This window comes from Rhinoderma darwinii, chromosome 4 (assembly GCF_050947455.1).
Source record: "Rhinoderma darwinii isolate aRhiDar2 chromosome 4, aRhiDar2.hap1, whole genome shotgun sequence".
Classification (NCBI taxonomy): domain Eukaryota; kingdom Metazoa; phylum Chordata; class Amphibia; order Anura; family Rhinodermatidae; genus Rhinoderma; species Rhinoderma darwinii.
This window is the reverse complement of record NC_134690.1, coordinates 164,360,543-164,377,438: the sequence shown is the minus strand read 5'-3', so window position 1 is coordinate 164,377,438 and position 16,896 is coordinate 164,360,543. Positions and strand designations below refer to the sequence as shown.

At 42.9% G+C, this 16,896-nt stretch overlaps 1 protein-coding gene across 1 annotated transcript in view; it reads right to left on the bottom strand.

Annotated features, from left to right (window-relative positions):
- Window positions 1-15,807, bottom strand: part of TFRC (transferrin receptor) — an 87,020-nt gene extending 71,213 nt beyond the window's left edge. The window contains exon 1 of the mRNA XM_075861809.1: window positions 15,723-15,807. Within this exon, the coding sequence (XP_075717924.1) occupies window positions 15,723-15,740 (18 nt within the window). The 5' untranslated portion in view covers window positions 15,741-15,807. The remainder of the gene's footprint in view (window positions 1-15,722) is intronic.
- Between the last annotated feature and the right edge of the window lie 1,089 nt (window positions 15,808-16,896).

The window sequence follows — 16,896 nt, the reverse complement described above, 5'->3', positions numbered from 1 at the left end:
CCCTAGATAATGGTAATGGGGAGTTGATCACAGGGGATCAAGAGAAGGCAGAGTTACTAAATGGGTTCTTTAGCTCTGTATATACAAAAGAAGAAAGAGCAGCTGATGTAGCCGGTGCCAGTGCTGTTAATCTATCAGTTGATATACTGAATTGGATGAATGTAGAGATGGTCCAAGCTAAATTAAATAAAATAAATGTGCACAAGGCTCCGGAACCAGATGGGTTACACCCTAGAATTCTTAAAGAGCTTAGTTCAGTTATTTCTGTCCCCCTTTTCATAATATTCAGAGAATCTCTAGTGACTGGTATAGTGCCAAGGGACTGGCGCAGGGCAAATGTGGTGCCTATTTTCAAAAAGGGCTCTAGGTCTTCCCCGGGTAATTATAGACCAGTAAGCTTAACATCCATCGTGGGGAAAATGTTTGAGGGGCTATTGAGGGACTATATACAGGATTATGTGACAATAAATAGCATTATAAGTGACAGCCAGCACGGTTTTACTAAGGACAGAAGTTGTCAAACTAACCTAATCTGTTTTTATGAAGAGGTGAGCAGAAGTCTAGACAGAGGGGCCGCTGTGGATTTAGTGTTTTTAGACTTTGCAAAGGCATTTGACACTGTCCCCCATAGACGCCTAATGGGTAAATTAAGGACTATAGGTTTAGAAAATATAGTTTGTAATTGGATTGAGAATTGGCTCAAGGACCGTATCCAGAGGGTTGTGGTCAATGATTCCTTCTCTGAATGGTCCCCGGTTATAAGTGGTGTACCCCAGGGTTCAGTGCTGGGACCACTATTATTCAACTTATTTATTAATGATATAGAGGAAGGGATTAATAGCACTATTTCTATTTTTGCAGATGACACCAAGCTATGTAATATAGTTCAGACTATGGAAGATGTTCATGAATTACAGGCAGATTTAAACAAACTAAGTGTTTGGGCGTCCACTTGGCAAATGAAGTTTAATGTAGATAAATGTAAAGTTATGCATCTTGGTACCAACAACCTGCATGCATCATATGTCCTAGGGGGCGCTACACTGGCGGATTCACTTGTTGAGAAGGATCTGGGTGTACTTGTAAATCATAAACTCAATAACAGCATGCAGTGTCAATCAGCTGCTTCAAAGGCCAGCAGGATATTGTCGTGTATTAAAAGAGGCATGGACTCGCGGGACAGGGATGTAATAATGCCACTTTACAAAGCATTAGTGAGGCCTCATCTAGAATATGCAGTTCAGTTCTGGGCTCCAGTTCATAGAAAGGATGCCCTGGAGTTGGAAAAAATACAAAGAAGAGCAACGAAGCTAATAAGGGGCATGGAGAATTTAAGTTATGAGGAAAGATTGAAAGAATTAAACCTATTTAGCCTTGAAAAAAGAAGACTAAGGGGGGACATGATTAACTTATATAAATATATTAATGGCACATACAAAAAATATGGTGAAATCCTGTTCCTTGTAAAACCCCCTCAAAAAACAAGGGGGCACTCCCTCCGTCTGGAGAAAAAAAGGTTCAAGCTGCAGAGGCGACAAGGCTTCTTTACAGTGAGAACTGTGAATTTATGGAATAGCCTACCGCAGGAGCTGGTCACAGCAGGGACAGTAGATGGCTTTAAAAAAGGGTTAGATAATTTCCTAGAACAAAAAAATATTAGCTCCTATGTGTAGAAATTTTTCCTTCCCTTTTCCCTTCCCTTGGTTGAACTTGATGGACATGTGTCTTTTTTCAGCCGTACTAACTATGTAACTATGTAACTATGTAACTATGTTATTTTTAAACAAAAAATATTTTTCTGATATGCATTTTTTATGCCGAAATTGCAGCTTTCCCATCACAAAAATAACAATATTTGCTATTATTTTGTGTGGGTTTTAGGGCCTGTTTACATCAGCGTTGGCTTTCCGTTGAGGGGTTCCGTTGGTGGTTTCCGTCTTTACTTCCGTCTTTCCGTTGACTGCGCTATTGTATTGATTCCGTCAAAAAAACGGAAACCTGATGGAATGGTGACAAACGGAAACCATTAGCAATGATATCAATGGTGATGCAAACGGAAAGCTAAAGTTTCCGTTTGCCTTTCCGTTGAGGGGTCCTCCCGACGGAAACCTCAGACGGAACCCCTCAACGGAAAGCCAACGCTGATGTGAACAGGCCCTTACCATTGGGGAAAACCAGCAACAAAACAGCAGAGATTCTACATCATAAATTTTAAATAAAAAAAAGCGCACCACAGGTCAATTTATGAACGGTTTCGCAGCGGATTTTTTCCCGCAGCGTGTGCATGAGATTTGTTAAAATCTCATCCACTCTGCTGCTACTGTAATATGCTGCGGATTTACAGCAATAAAATCCATTGCGGAAAATCTGCAGTGTTTATACTGTATGTAGACGTAACCTTAGCAGCGGAATGATGTTTTGTTGCAGTGTTGCAGGTTTTCCCTATCGAATTCAATGGGGAGGTAAAACCTGCAACAAATAGCAATTATTGCGATTTTTGTGGCGGAAAAGTTACGATTCCGCTGCAAAAATTGCAAATCAGAAGAAAAACAACACACTTTTTTTTGGTTTAAAATCACAGGCTGCAGTGTCATCCCAGGAGGCCGGGCTGCACGGAGAACAACGGGAGGTGTCACTATGACAATGCCCGAGGGTTAAATATTAACGTAACTTTATGGTGCGGTTTTTCGTCTGGAATTCCCCGTGGGTTCCAGGACAGGTACACTGTGTGCTTTTACACAGCATATCCGCCCTGTGGGAACATACCCTCAAGGGGTTTTCCTCCACAGACTGCAAATCATCTCTGCAATGGCATTAAAATGGCTACTTTGAGCTGTTCTATATAAATCTTGACATTTTTCATTGTTGCTGAAGGATCTTTAGCTGAAACATATTCTATGCCGATCGCCGGCTTTTCTTTTATCCCTTCACAGATCATTATTGTAAATACAAAGTTATTTTTTAGAGAAAACAAACCTGATCTTCTTGCCTACATGAGTACATTTTGATAAGAGAGCAGGAGGCTATTATTCCTATTGATTTTCATTAATGCATGCTTTTCTTATGTATCAAGGCTCTTGGAATATGCATTATCGAGTGCACTTATCATGCTGATCATTGCCATAACAGGAAACTGACATAGTATATTATTTCTTTTACTTCATATTGCATTCATAAAGTGCATGGAAACCTCTGCAATATTTATCACAAATGGCCCTTCCCATTGGCACATGGGGCATGTCGATGCGTAGAGGAATCAAATAATTAGATAAAGAAGGGAGGAAACCTCCAGCTCACCAGTTTGATGCGTCTCCAGACTCTCCGCTCGGATCCCCACTATGGCTGGCGGTATGCAATAGAAAAAATAGAAGAAATGATCCAGTGCTGAGTCGTACTTTGAATTTAAAAAGGAAGCAGTATTGCCACCTTTATTGGGGTATTGAAATAAAAAATTGAAGGGAGACGCAGTCCCAAGACATGTGTAGATAGTAGGCGGTTTGCCCTGGCCTACGCGTTTCGAGCACGTACTGTGCTCTTACTCTTTGCCATGAGTAAGAGCACAGTACGTGCTCGAAACGCATAGGCCAGGGCAAACCGCCTACTATATACACATGTCTTGGGACTGCGTCTCCCTTCAATTTTTAATTTCAATACCCCAATAAAGGTGGGAATACTGCTTCCTTTTTAAATTCAAAGTACGACTCAGCGCTGGATCATTTCTTCTATTTTTTCAAATAATTAGATGTTAATGCTGAGGCTGGTTTTACATGCTAAGCCCCCCTCCCCAATTGCATAAATTTGTATGTATTTGATTATCTCAGGCTTAGGGTCCCATTATATGGCCCGATATGTGCCGTGAAACGAGTGCCGATTAACGAGACTGCTCGTTGATCTGCACTCGTTTGCTCCTTTCACAAGGAGCAATGATTGCTAATGTATGGGGACGAGTGCTAGTTACTCCGATCGTTTGTCCCCATACATTTTCATCATGTCTGCAGGGTTTGCACAGGGAGATGTGCTGCCAACAACGATTTTTAATGCTGCATAAAAGAGCAAATCAGCCGATGAATGAGCCTTTGCTTGTTCATCGGCTAATCGATCACACAGGTCAATGATCAGGAACAAGCCTTCATATGATTGCTGGTTTGCCCGATCATTCTCTCGTGTAATCGGGCCTTTAGTCCTAAGGTGCCAAAGATCTAATGGGTATAACGGCCTGACAGCAGATGTCGGGGGTAAAGAGGGATCGGGCATGTTAAATTTCAACTTGCCTCATCCTTTGTTCCCATAGGAGATAAACCAGTGCCTAAGGGGTCTAGCAGAAACATATTCCTCCCTCCCTATTGAAATAAACATGCTCGTTCGGCTGAGCATTTAGCCAACAGTCATTTCATGTGTATGCCCACATTTAGCTTGGCCTTCCTATAACTATTGCCAATTAATAAGCCAAGGTGAAAGATCTGCTCTGTACAGTGACATTACAGAAAACCTGCAACACTCCCTAGATATTTGTGTGTGTCCAGGTACATGCAACCATTATGGCCAGATTCAGACGAGCGTATAGCTAGTTTTTTTTAACGGTCGTCACAGAGACGCATGTATTAGAATGGGGCTTCATCACACAGCCGTTGTTTTAACGGACCGCGTGAAGAGCCGGTGAAAAAATAGTGTCTTATTTTCGTCTGTTTTCACAGATCCCTCAATAGATTCAAGTCTATAATGGATCCGTGAAAACGGGTCCCGCACGGGTGCGACGCCGAGTTTGCACTGGTTCGTGAATTTGGCCTTACACTGTAAGTGTTGGCTTTTGTCACGGATTATAATCTGTCTTTCAAGGCATACTTGGTCAAATTAGACATTGACAATAACAAACAAAACAAATTTGTCCAAGAAACAGAACTAGAGAAATATGAAATAAAAAAAAAATAAGAAACGTTTAGATACGTACTAAAAAGCTTGTTTTTTGTGTCACATGTACCATCAGTTCAGAAATGGAACAATCTATAGAGGTTCTTCTAGGCAGTCAGGAGCAGCTTGCTCCAGGCAAATCGGCCCTATTACGCCTGGTTCCCACATAGCGTAAATGCTGCAGAATTTCCGCAACGGAATTATGTGCGTAAATTCCACAGCATTTTAAGTAGCAGCAAAATAGATGTAATTTACAAAATCTCATGCCCAAGCTGCAGAAAAAACACGGAGCGTAAACGTTAATAAATTGACCTGCGGTGCGGAATTTTTCTGTTGTGTGTTTTCGCCATTGAATTCAATGGGGATGCAAAACCCCTAACAGAAAGCCAAGTGTTGCGACTTTTGCGGTGTATTCGCAGCGATTATGCCGCAAAAATCGCGACTCTGTAAAAAAAAAAAATCATGCTTATCCAGAATACCCTCCTTTTTCCTGCAGTCCGGCATCCTGGGATGACGTTTCATCCCATGTGATCAATGAAGCCAATCACAGGCTGCAGCATCACATGGCCTGCAATGTCATCGTAGGAGGCCGGACTGCGCACAGAGAAGACGGAGGGGGTAAGTATGGTGAGATTTTTCAGACAGAAGATGCTGCGTGTTCCAGGTTGGCTACGCTGCGTAATTTTTATGCAGCATATCCGACCCGTGGGAACCTGGCCTTAGGGTATATCTACAAGCGGCAGATTTGTTGCAAAAATATCTGCAACTGTCCCAGTTCATCTGAATACAGCTTGCAGAAATCCATGTGCTTACCATGGCCTACAAACTCCATATTTGTGGTTGATGAGTCAACCTATGGGAAAGTTCATCCATTTATACATTATTTTGTGCCACCGAAGGCTGGATTCACACAACCTATTTTCAGGCGTAAACGAGGCGTATTATGCCTAGATTTATGCCTGAAAATACGACTACAATACGTCGGCAAACATCTGCCCATTCATTTGAATAGGTTTGCCGACGTACTGTGCCGACGACCTGTAATTTACGCGTCGTCGTTTGACAGTTGTCAAACGACGACGCGTAAAATGACTGCCTCGTCAAAGAAGTGCAGGACACTTCTTTGGACGTAATTTGAGCCGTTTTTCATTGAATTCAATGAAGAACAGCTCAAATTTATAGCCATCAAAGACGCCTCGCAAAATGCGAGGAGGAGCAATTACGTCTGAAACGACACAGCTGTTTTCTCCTGAAGTCTGTAATTTCAGATGTAAAAGGCAGCTATCGTGTGCACATACCCTTACACTTAATGGCTTGTAATTCAACACCATAAATCTGCTGATACCTGACATACACTGAAATATTGCACCATTTAACATTTCACAATAAGTAAACTTTGGCCACATACACTACCGTTCAAAAGTTTAGGGTCACTTAGAAATTTCCTTATTTTTTAAAGAAAAGCACAGTTTTTTTTCAATGAAGATAACATTAAATTAATCATAAATACACTCTATACATTGTTAATGTGCTAAATGACTATTCTAGCTGCAAACGTCTGTTTTTTAATGCAATATCTACATAGGTGTATAGAGGCCCATTTCCAGCAACCATCACTCCAGTGTTCTAATGGTACATTGTGTTTGCTAACTGTGTTAGAAGGCTAATGGATGATTAGAAAACACTTGAAAACCCTTGTGCAATTATGTTAGCACCGCTGTAAACAGTTTTGCTGTTTAGAGGAGCTATAAAACTGACCTTCCTTTGAGCTAGTTGAGAATCTGGAGCATTACATTTGTGGGTTCGATTAAACTCTCCAAATGGCTAGAAAAAGAGAGCTTTCATGTGAAACTCGACAGTTTATTCTTGTTCTTAGAAATGAAGGCTATTCCATGCGAGAAATTGCCAAGAAACTGAAGATTTCCTACAACGGTGTGTACTACTCCCTTCAGAGGACAGCACAAACAGGCTCTAACCAGAGTACAAAGAGAAGTGGGAGGCCCCGCTGCACAACTGAGCAACAAGACAAGTACATTAGAATAGTTTGAGAAATAGACGCCTCACAGGTCCTCAACTGACAGCTTCATTAAATAGTACCTGTAAAACGCCAGTGTCAATGTCTACAGTGAAGAGGCGACTCCGGTATGCTGACCTTCAAGGCAGAGTGGCAAAGAAAAAGCCATATCTGAGACTGGCTAATAAAAGGAAAAGATTAATATGGGCAAAAGCACACAGACATTGGACAGATGAAGATTGGAAAAAAGTGTTATGGACAGACGAATCGAAGTTTGAGGTGTTTGGATCACACAGAAGAACATTTGTGAGACGCAGAACAACTGAAAAGATGCTGGAAGAGTGCCGGACGCCATCTGTCAAGCATGGTGGAGGTAATGTGATGGTCTGGGGTTGCTTTGGTGCTGGTAAAGTGGGAGATTTGTACAAGGTAAAAGGGATTTTGAATAAGGAAGGCTATCACTCCATTTTGCAACGCCATGCCATACCCTGTGGACAGCGCTTGATTGGAGCCAATTTCATCCTACAACAGGACAATGACCCAAAGCACACCTCCAAATTATGCAAGAACTATTTAGGGAAGAAGCAGGCAGCTGGTATTCTATCTGTAATGGAGTGGCCAGCGCAGTCACCAGATCTCAACCCCATAGAGCTGTTGTGGGAGCAGCTTGACCGTATGGTATGCAATAAGTACCCATCAAGCCAATCCAACTTGTGGGAGGGGCTTCTGGAAGCATGGGGTGAAATTTCTCCCGATTACCTCAGCAAATTAACAGCTAGAATGCCAAAGGTCTGCAATGCTGTAATTGACTATATTTTCTAGTCATTTTGCAACTCATTTGATAAATATAAGGGCAGATTCACACGAACGTTGCGTTTTTGCGCGCGCAAACAACGCAGCGTTTTGCGAGCGCAAAAACCATTTGACAGCTGCGTGTGTCATGCGTGTCTGATGCGCGGCTGCGTGATTTTCGCGCAGCCGGCATCATAGAGATGAGGCTTGTCGACGCCCGTCACTGTCCAAGGTGCTGAAAGAGCTAAATCTTTCAGCACCCTCGACAGTGAATGCCGAACACAACAGCGAAAAACCTGTAAAAAAAAAAGATAAAGTTCCTACTTACCGAGAACTTCCCTGCCGTTGCCTTGGTGACGCGTCCTTGGTGACGCGCCTCTCTTGACATCGGGCCCCACCTCCCTGGATGACGCGGCAGTCCAAGTGACCGCTGCAGCCTGTGATTGGCTGCAGCCTGTGCTTGGCCTGTGATTGGCTGGAGCTGTCACTTGAACTGAAGTGTCATCCCGGGAGGTCGGACTGCAGGAAGGAGACAGGAGTAATCGGTAAGTTAGAACTTCGGTTTTTTTTACAGGTTCATGTATTTTGGGATCGCAAGTCACTGTCCATGGTGCTGAAACAGTTTAACTCTTTCAGCACCATGCACAGTGAATGTCTCCCGACGTCGCGGACCGGAATTTTTTTTGCCGGGTTCGGCCAAAACGAGTTTGGCCGAACCCAGTGAAGTTAGCTTCGGTTGTCCGGGTTCGCTCCTCGCAAAGATGAGTGGTGCTTTTCTGTTTACATTCATCCTTTTGACAGCTCGTGCGCTGTTTCAGTCTGTTCGCACGGAAGTGCTTCCGTGCGACCTGCCTGGTTTTCACGCACCCATTGACTTCAATGGGTGCGTGATGCGTGAAATACGCAGAGTTATTGAACCTGTCGCGTATTTTGCGCAGCGAACAAACGCTGCGCAAAATACACGGACTGTGTGTACTGCCCCATAGACTTCTATAGGGCATTGCGTGCCGCGCGAAAACCACGCGGCCTACACGCTGCCAAATCACGCTCGTGTGAATCCCCCCTAAGTGTGAGTTTTCATGGAAAACACAAAATTGTCTGGGTGACCCCAAACTTTTGAACGGTAGTGTATAAAGCACAGCTAGGGTTGCCTCTTAGTATTTTTGATTTTTATACAAAATAAAATAACTAATATAGACTATATTTCCGTGAACCATAAACCTTAGGCCCCATGCACACGAACGTGCTTTTGCGGCCGCAATTCTCCCGAAAATCCACGGATGAATTGAGGGCTCATTCATTTCTATGGGCCCATGCAGACGACCATGGTTTCCACGGTCCGTGCATTGCTGCAAAGCCTGGACCGCAAAAAAAATGGACATGTCTTATTACGGCCGTGTTTTTTTACGGTTCAGGCTCATAGAAAAGAATGCACTCGGCCATGTGCACGGCCCCGCGATTTGAGGGCAGCTCACGGGGGAAACTCCACTGCCGGCCGACTCTAAAATCATGGCCGTGCACATGGCTACGGTTGTGTGCATGAGGCCTTAGGGCATGACCACACGTGGCGGAATTGCTGTGGAGTTCCGCTGCGGACAGTCTGCAGCGGAAATCCGCAGCGTACACGTTTCTCCATTGCCTTCCACAGCTTTGTGGTTGGGTTCGTTTACACGTTGCGGACAATTCCGCTGCGGACCATATTTGGAATTTGGTGTCCGCAGCATACACTGGTTGTTGTGGACGTGTAGCGGACTTGTTGCGGACTCATTGTGGAATTTCTCCATTGACTTCAATGGAGAGTCAAAATTCCGCAATGAAGTCCACAGATGTTATGTGTGCTGCGGAGCATATTGGTTTTACTAACATGACATTTCTTCATTCTGGCTGGACCTATGTATTTCTAGGTCTACAGCCACACTGAGGATGTCAATGGGGCTCCCGTAATTACGGGTGACTACGTGTGTGCACCCATAATTACGGGAGCGTTGCTAGGCGACGTCAGTAAATAGTCACTGTCCAGGGTGCTGAAAGAGTTAAGCGATCGGAAGTAACTGTTTCTGCACCCTGGACAGTGACTTCCGATCACAATATACATCAACCTGTAAAAAAAATAGAAGTTCATACTTACCGAGAACTCCCTGCTTCTTCCTAAAATCCGGCCTCCCGGGATGACATTTCAGTCCAAGTGGCAGCTGCAGCGGTCACATGGACTGCCGCATCATCCAGGGAGGTCGGGCTGGATGTCAAGAGAGGAACGCGTCACCAAGACAACGGCCAGGTAAGTATGAATTTCTTTTTACTTTTACTAGGGAAAGGGCTGTCCCTTCTCTCTATCCTGCACTGATAGAGAGAAGGGAAGTACTTTCCCCTCAATACGCAATGGCTAGTCCGCATCAATTTAATGCCCATTTTAGGCAGAGCCGCAACAGAATCTGCAATGCAGATTCTGTGCGGCATTGATGCGGACAGTGGCGGAAGAACTCTGCCACGTCTGGGCATGCCCTTACAGTATGTTTTGCATGGACCTGCCTAAAATAGGAAAAGGCAGAAGCTAAAATAGGAAGCTAATAATGCATGGTATTTGTAACTGAAAAAGAAATATTCTGTGTAATATATGTTTCACAATTTCCTAATTTTTCTTTACAAGGAAACATGCTTATATAAAGAGACTCTGTCACCACATTATAAGTGCTCTGTCTCCTACATAAGGAGATGGGCGCTGTAATGTAGGTGACAGTAATGCTTTTTATTTAAAAAAAAGATCTTTTTTCACAAAGTTAGGAGCAATTTAAGTTTATGCTAATGAGCTTTCTTAATACCCAAGTGGGCGTACTTTTACTTTCGACCAAGTGGGCGTTGTACAGAGGAGTGCATGACGCTGACCAATCGGCATCATGCACTCCTCTCCATTCATTTACACTGCACTAGCGATATAGTTATATCGCTATGTGCAGCCTTATACACAAACCCTAACATTACTACAGTGTCCTGATAATGAATACACATGACCATCCAGCCTGGACGTCATGTGTACTCAGAATCCTGACACTTCTGAATCTTTTTTTGTGAGATTCCGGCAAGTGAAACCAAATCTCGTTTAGCTCCGAGATCTCGCAAGATTTCGTATCCGTTGCTGGAATCTCACAAAAAAGAGTCAGAAGTGTCAGGATTCTGAGTACACATGACGTCCAGGCTGGATTTCATGTGCATTCATTATCAGGACACTGTAGTAATGTTAGGGCTTGTGTATGAGGCTGCACATAGTGATATATCTATATCGCTAGTGCAGTGTAAATGAATGGAGAGGAGTGCATGATGCTGATTGGTCAGCGTCATGCACTCCTCTGTACAACGCCCACTTGGTCGAAAGTAAAAGTACGCCCACTTTGGCATTAAGAAAGCTCATTAGCATAAACTTAAATCGCTCCTAACTTTGTGAAAAAAGATCGTTTTTTTTAAATAAAAAGCATTACTGTCACCTACATTACAGCGCCCATCTCCTTATATAGGAGATAGGACACTTATAATGTGGTGACAAAGCCTCTTTAATGAACACATTCACAACTAGCATTCACTATTCAGCAGCAACAAATCCATACTTGACAACTTTTGAGAACATCAGAGAGATTACAAAGATGGAAACAAAAAGCAGCACACGTTGTTTGCCGCGCAAAATCTTTTCTTTATGTCCTGCCCTTCTATATAGAACATGCTCCTAACCTATGGCATTTTATTTGCAATCGTTTTTATTGAAATTTTTATCAGTCTCAAATGACATTACATGGAACATGCATGAACAAATCCAAATAGACGTTCAAATGCAAGTAATAAGTAACAATCAGGGAGAAGGGAGGGAAGAGAGAGAAAGGAAAGAAAAAAGGGAGGATTATTTATTTGTAAGGGTATGTTCACACGTAGTCAACAAAAACGTCTGAAAATCCAGAGCTGTTTTCAAGGGAAAACAGACCCTGCTTTTCAGACGTTTTTGGACCAACTCGCATTTTTCGCGGCGTTTTTCGCGCCGTTTTCACGGCGTTTTTTACGTCCGTTTTTGGAGCTGTTTTCATTGGAGTCTATGAGAAAACAGCTCCAAAAACGTCCAAAGAAGTGTCCTGCACTTCTTTTGATGAGGCTGTATTTTTACGCGTCGTCGTTTGACAGCTGTGAAACGACGACGCGTAAATAACAGGTCGTCTGCACAGTACGTCGGCAAACCCATTCAAATGAATGGGCAGATGTTTGCCGACGTATTGGAGCCGTATTTTCAGACGTAAAACGAGGCATAATACGCCTCGTATACGTCTGAAATTTGGCCGTGTGAACATACCCTCAGGGTATGTTCACACACAAACTCAAAAACGCCTGAAAATACGGAGCTGTTTTCAAGGTAAAACAGCTCCCGATTTTCAATTTTTTTTAAAGCCCTGGTTTATTCAGACGAATGTGATATATGTCTGTGCAACGCGCGTGATTTTCACGCGCCCCGCACGGACCTATGTTAGTCTATGGGGCCGTGCAGACTGTCCGTGAGTTTCACGCAGTGTGTGTCCGCTGCGTAAAACTCACGACATGTCCTATATTTGTGCGTTGTTCGCGCATCACGCATTGAAGTCAATGGGTGCGTGAAAATCACGCGCAGCACACAGAATCACTTCCGTGGGACGTGCATGGTTCGCGCAACAGCAGTAAAAAGTATAAATGAAAACAGAAAAGCACCACGTGCTTTTCTGTTTACAAACATGCAAACAGAGTGTCATAATAATGGCGGCTGCGCGAAAATCACGCAGCCACGCATCATACGCTGCTGACACACGGGGCTGTTAATTAACTTTTGCGCGCGCAAAACAACGCGTTTTTTGCACGTGCAAAACGCACATGCTCGTGTAAATCCGGCCTAAAGAGAACCTTTCACCTCTCCATACATGTGCAGCTGAGTGCAGCATGTAATGGGGAGGGCTGCAAAAACCCTGGGGCACTTTGCATTTTTTCCTACCCTTCTCCATTATTTAGATATCGGTGCTGTTATATTTGGCGCCCGATATTTAAATAACCCCCTGAACTGTCAATGGGGCGGGTAATGGCAAGGGGGCGTGTAAGATGGCTGTCACACTGTCCAATCAGCTATGGACTGTGCCACAGCAAGAGCTTGAGAGATGAGAGCGTGTGCGTGCGCTCGATCTCACTCTTCAGCTCTCGGCAGACAAGGACAAGACTAATCTCTAGCGAGAGATCACACAGTCTCGTACTTGTCTGCCGAACTGGCATGAGGGTGTGTAATGGCAAGGGGGCGTGTCACTGTCTGCTACGGACAGACAAGGACAAGACTGTGATCTCTTGCGAGAGAGTACCTGTCTGCCGAGAACTGAAGAGTGAGTGAGAGCGTGCGTGCGAATACGCGCTCTCCTCTCTCCAGCTCTTGCACTGTCCGTAGCAGTGACATGCCCCCTTGCCATTACACGCATCCTTGCCAGTTCGGCAGACAAGTACAAGATTGTGTGATCTCTCGCGAGAGATCACAGTCTTGTCCTTGTCTGCCGAGAGCTGAAGAGTGAGAGCGTGTGCGCGCATACGCTCTCCTCTCTCCAGCTCTTGCTGTGACACTGTCCGTACCTGATTGCACAGTGTCACAGCCATGTTACACGCCCCCTTGCCATTATACGCCCCATTGATAGTTCAGGGGGTTAAGTGTCCCAGGGTTTGTGCAGCTCTGCCCATCTGCTCTTTAGGCACAAGTACAATTCTGTGAGGATGTAAGGGTAAGGCCATACGGTACGTCGTTGACGCAGTTTTGTTGCATTTGAAAACCGCATTCTGTCAACTGCATGCATTTTTTGTCTCTGTAATGCTGCAGTTGTGTTGCGTTTTTAAAGGAAATAATTGGACATAGTTTTCACCCATGTTGAAGTTTGTTAGGTGCTTCCTGTATATAGTTCATTACAATGCATTGCAGAACTGTTAGCAAAAATGCAAGCAGTTCAGCAACAACTTTGGCAGCGCGGTCATTAACCGAATGCGGTCGGACATTATGAAGATGCAGTTAACTGCACAAAAAACACATTGTAATATAATAGCAGCAGTCTGTCCATAACAAACATTTCACCATTGACTTCTACTGAAAAATGACTTGCTGCAGTTTGAAAACGCAACATAAACGCACTGTGACCGCACCATGTGGCCTTACCCGAAATAGTCAGAAAGTATTTCACTTCTTGAGTGAAAAGAATGCAGTTGAAGGTAGTTGAAGAAATTTCTTAAGCGATTTTGTAATTGTATTTTGTAAGGACTGAAACCAGCAGTGTTTACGTAGTTACTTATATACAGTTAAAATCAGGATGTTAGGTAATTGTTCTTGCAAAGTTACATTATCAAAAAATTGAGAAGCTTTGTCACCAGCACAAAATCCCCATGCAAACAGACAGGTTCTGTTCATACCATATTTTTTTCATCCTGTTGAAAGGTTATATTGTAAGTCTAAGTGATGAATGATGATGAAAGGTAAAGTCCACCATCCAGACTTGTTTTAAGGGATTCTCCGTAATATATATAAAAAGAAAAGTAGATCCGGAGTTTTGTATATAAAATATAGCTTTTACTTGTTTCTCTTAAAAAGTTGCTCTAGAAAAAACATACATGTACAGACAATATATATAAAAAGTAGCAAGTGTACTGAATTTTTGGTGCTCATTCATAGCCTGTATCCAGTATCGTGAGGTAATACGATATTAACAGCAGTTCATGCGTGTGTATAAAGGTTGTCAGAGAAAACGGATGACATCCATACGGGTAGGGGGGCATTGAGCCCCATACTCTTGTACCTGTTAGTCATTTATAAGCACCTGTTGGTTACTTACAAGAAAGGATCTCTAGACATAAAAATTGATGAACACTCTTTATTCATTATATACACGCATGAACTGCTGTTAATATCATATTACCTCACGATACTGGATACAGGCTATGAATGAGCACCAAAAATTCAGTACACCTGCTACTTTTTATATATATATATTGTCTGTACATGTATGTTTTTTCTAGAGCAACTCTTTAAGAGAAACAAGTAAAAGTTATATTTTATATACAAAACTCCGGATCTATTTTTCTTCTTATTGTAAGTCTAAGGCCGGATCCACACGAGCGTGTGCATTTTGTGCGCACAAAAAACGTGGAGTTTTGCGCGCGCAAAATGTCCATAAAAGTTCCGTGTGTTAGCAGCATATGATGCGTGGCTGCGTGATTTTCATGCAGCCACCATCATTATGACACTCTGTTTGTATGTTTGTAAACAGAAAAGCACATGTTGCTTTTCTGTTTTCATTCATAGTTTTGACTACTGTAACGCGCATCATGCGCGGCACACGGAAGTGTGTCCGTGTGCCGTACGCGGTTTTCACGCACCCATTGACCTCAATGGGTGCGTGATGCGGAAAAAAACGGGCAAATATAGGACATGTCGTGAGTTTTACGCAGCGGACATACGCTGCGTGAAAATCACGGACAGTCTGAACGGGCCCATTGACTATCATAGGTCCGTGCGAGGCGCGTGAAAATCACGCACGTAGCACGGACGTATTATACGTTCGTCTGAATAAGCCCTTATGTTGTGTTAAAACTGGTTGCAGCAGGACATGCAATTGGTCTTGTTTTTTTGTACAATAGAAGTTAATGACAGCAGGTGCAACAGTATAGGCATCCTACTTTATTTGCAATAATTTGTATTGAAATTTTTAACAGTAAAAAATTATATTACATGGAACAATGTATAAACAAATTCAAAGACAAGTTTACATACAGGTAGTAAGTAATAATTAAGGAGAAGGGAGGGAAGAGAGAGAGCGGAAAAAAAATGGGGGGTATTTATTTGTAACCGTCAGTGTTTCAAGAAGTCAAGTGATTAAACCGTCCTGGAATAGTCCAACCAAGGTTGCCACAGTCTAGAGAACATTTCCTCTTTATCCGTAATCAAGCTATGTAAAGGATCATTAATAATACAGTTAAATTGAGATCTTACCAAGTCCAGTGGAAGCATAGTCTTCTTCAAAGAAGTGGTTCGCTGGATCGCTGATTCAAGTACCCTAGAGGAACTTCGAGAAAAAAATGCACCAAAAAAAGAATAAAAAGTAAAAAAAAAAACATTTTCCCAATATTAACAAAAATAAAAGTAAACATAACTGGTATCGCTGCGTCAGTAAAAGTCCAAACTATTACAATATAACGTTATTTAAAGGGAATGTGTCGCTAGAAATTGTTTATTTTTTTTAGTTAAACAATTATTATTTAAGTGATTACACATTGTTTTAATTTTTTTTTTACATTTTCACAAGTCAGGAAATATTATAAATTAGATTCCAATTTATAACATTTCCATGTGCTGGTCATTAGAGGGAGCAGTTCCCAAAATTGCAGCATGGTCAATGTGGTAAAGCAACCTCATTGCTTTATGCTGCAAATTTGGGGTAGACACACTTGCTCTAGTGTACTCACACAATCCCCCCTCCCTTCTTCTGGCTAGTGCCAGGAGAAGGAGGGGGTTGAACCTTCAAACCTCCCTCACTGTGTGCCGCCATTTTCTGAGCGAATGCACAGTGTAGGACGATTAGATACAGTGCTAATCAGACAGTATAACACGAACATACACGAACATAATACACACATCGCATACACAAACATAACTTACCTGTTCCTGCCGCCGCTGCCGCCTCCGCTCCTATTCCTTGCGTCTTCGCTTCCTTGAACATATGGCCGGAAGCCGCGGCAGGAAGTCGTCATCTGACTGTCCGGCAGCAGCTTCCGGTCCACATGAAAATGGCGCCGGATTTCGCTCTGCTAACAAGCTTCGTTTTGGTCTGTGTAGGAGCGGCACAGACGGCGTACGCTGCAAGGAATGGAACGGCTCCCGTTCGCATTCTCTATGGAGATGTATGTGCCGTATTCCATCTCTGTATGTGTCGTTAATCGGCACATACAGAGATGAAAAAAAAAATGCCAGCCCCCATAGAGAAGTAAAAATAAGAAAAAAAAATAAGTAGAACACAATTATAATATCATACTAAAAGCAATATTATAAAAAAAAAAAAATAATTTCATGACACCTTCCCTTTAACCTGCTCGGTGAATGCCATAAAAAAAATAATAAAAAATACCCAAATTGCTGTTTTATTGGTGACCTTAGCTTCCCCAAAAAA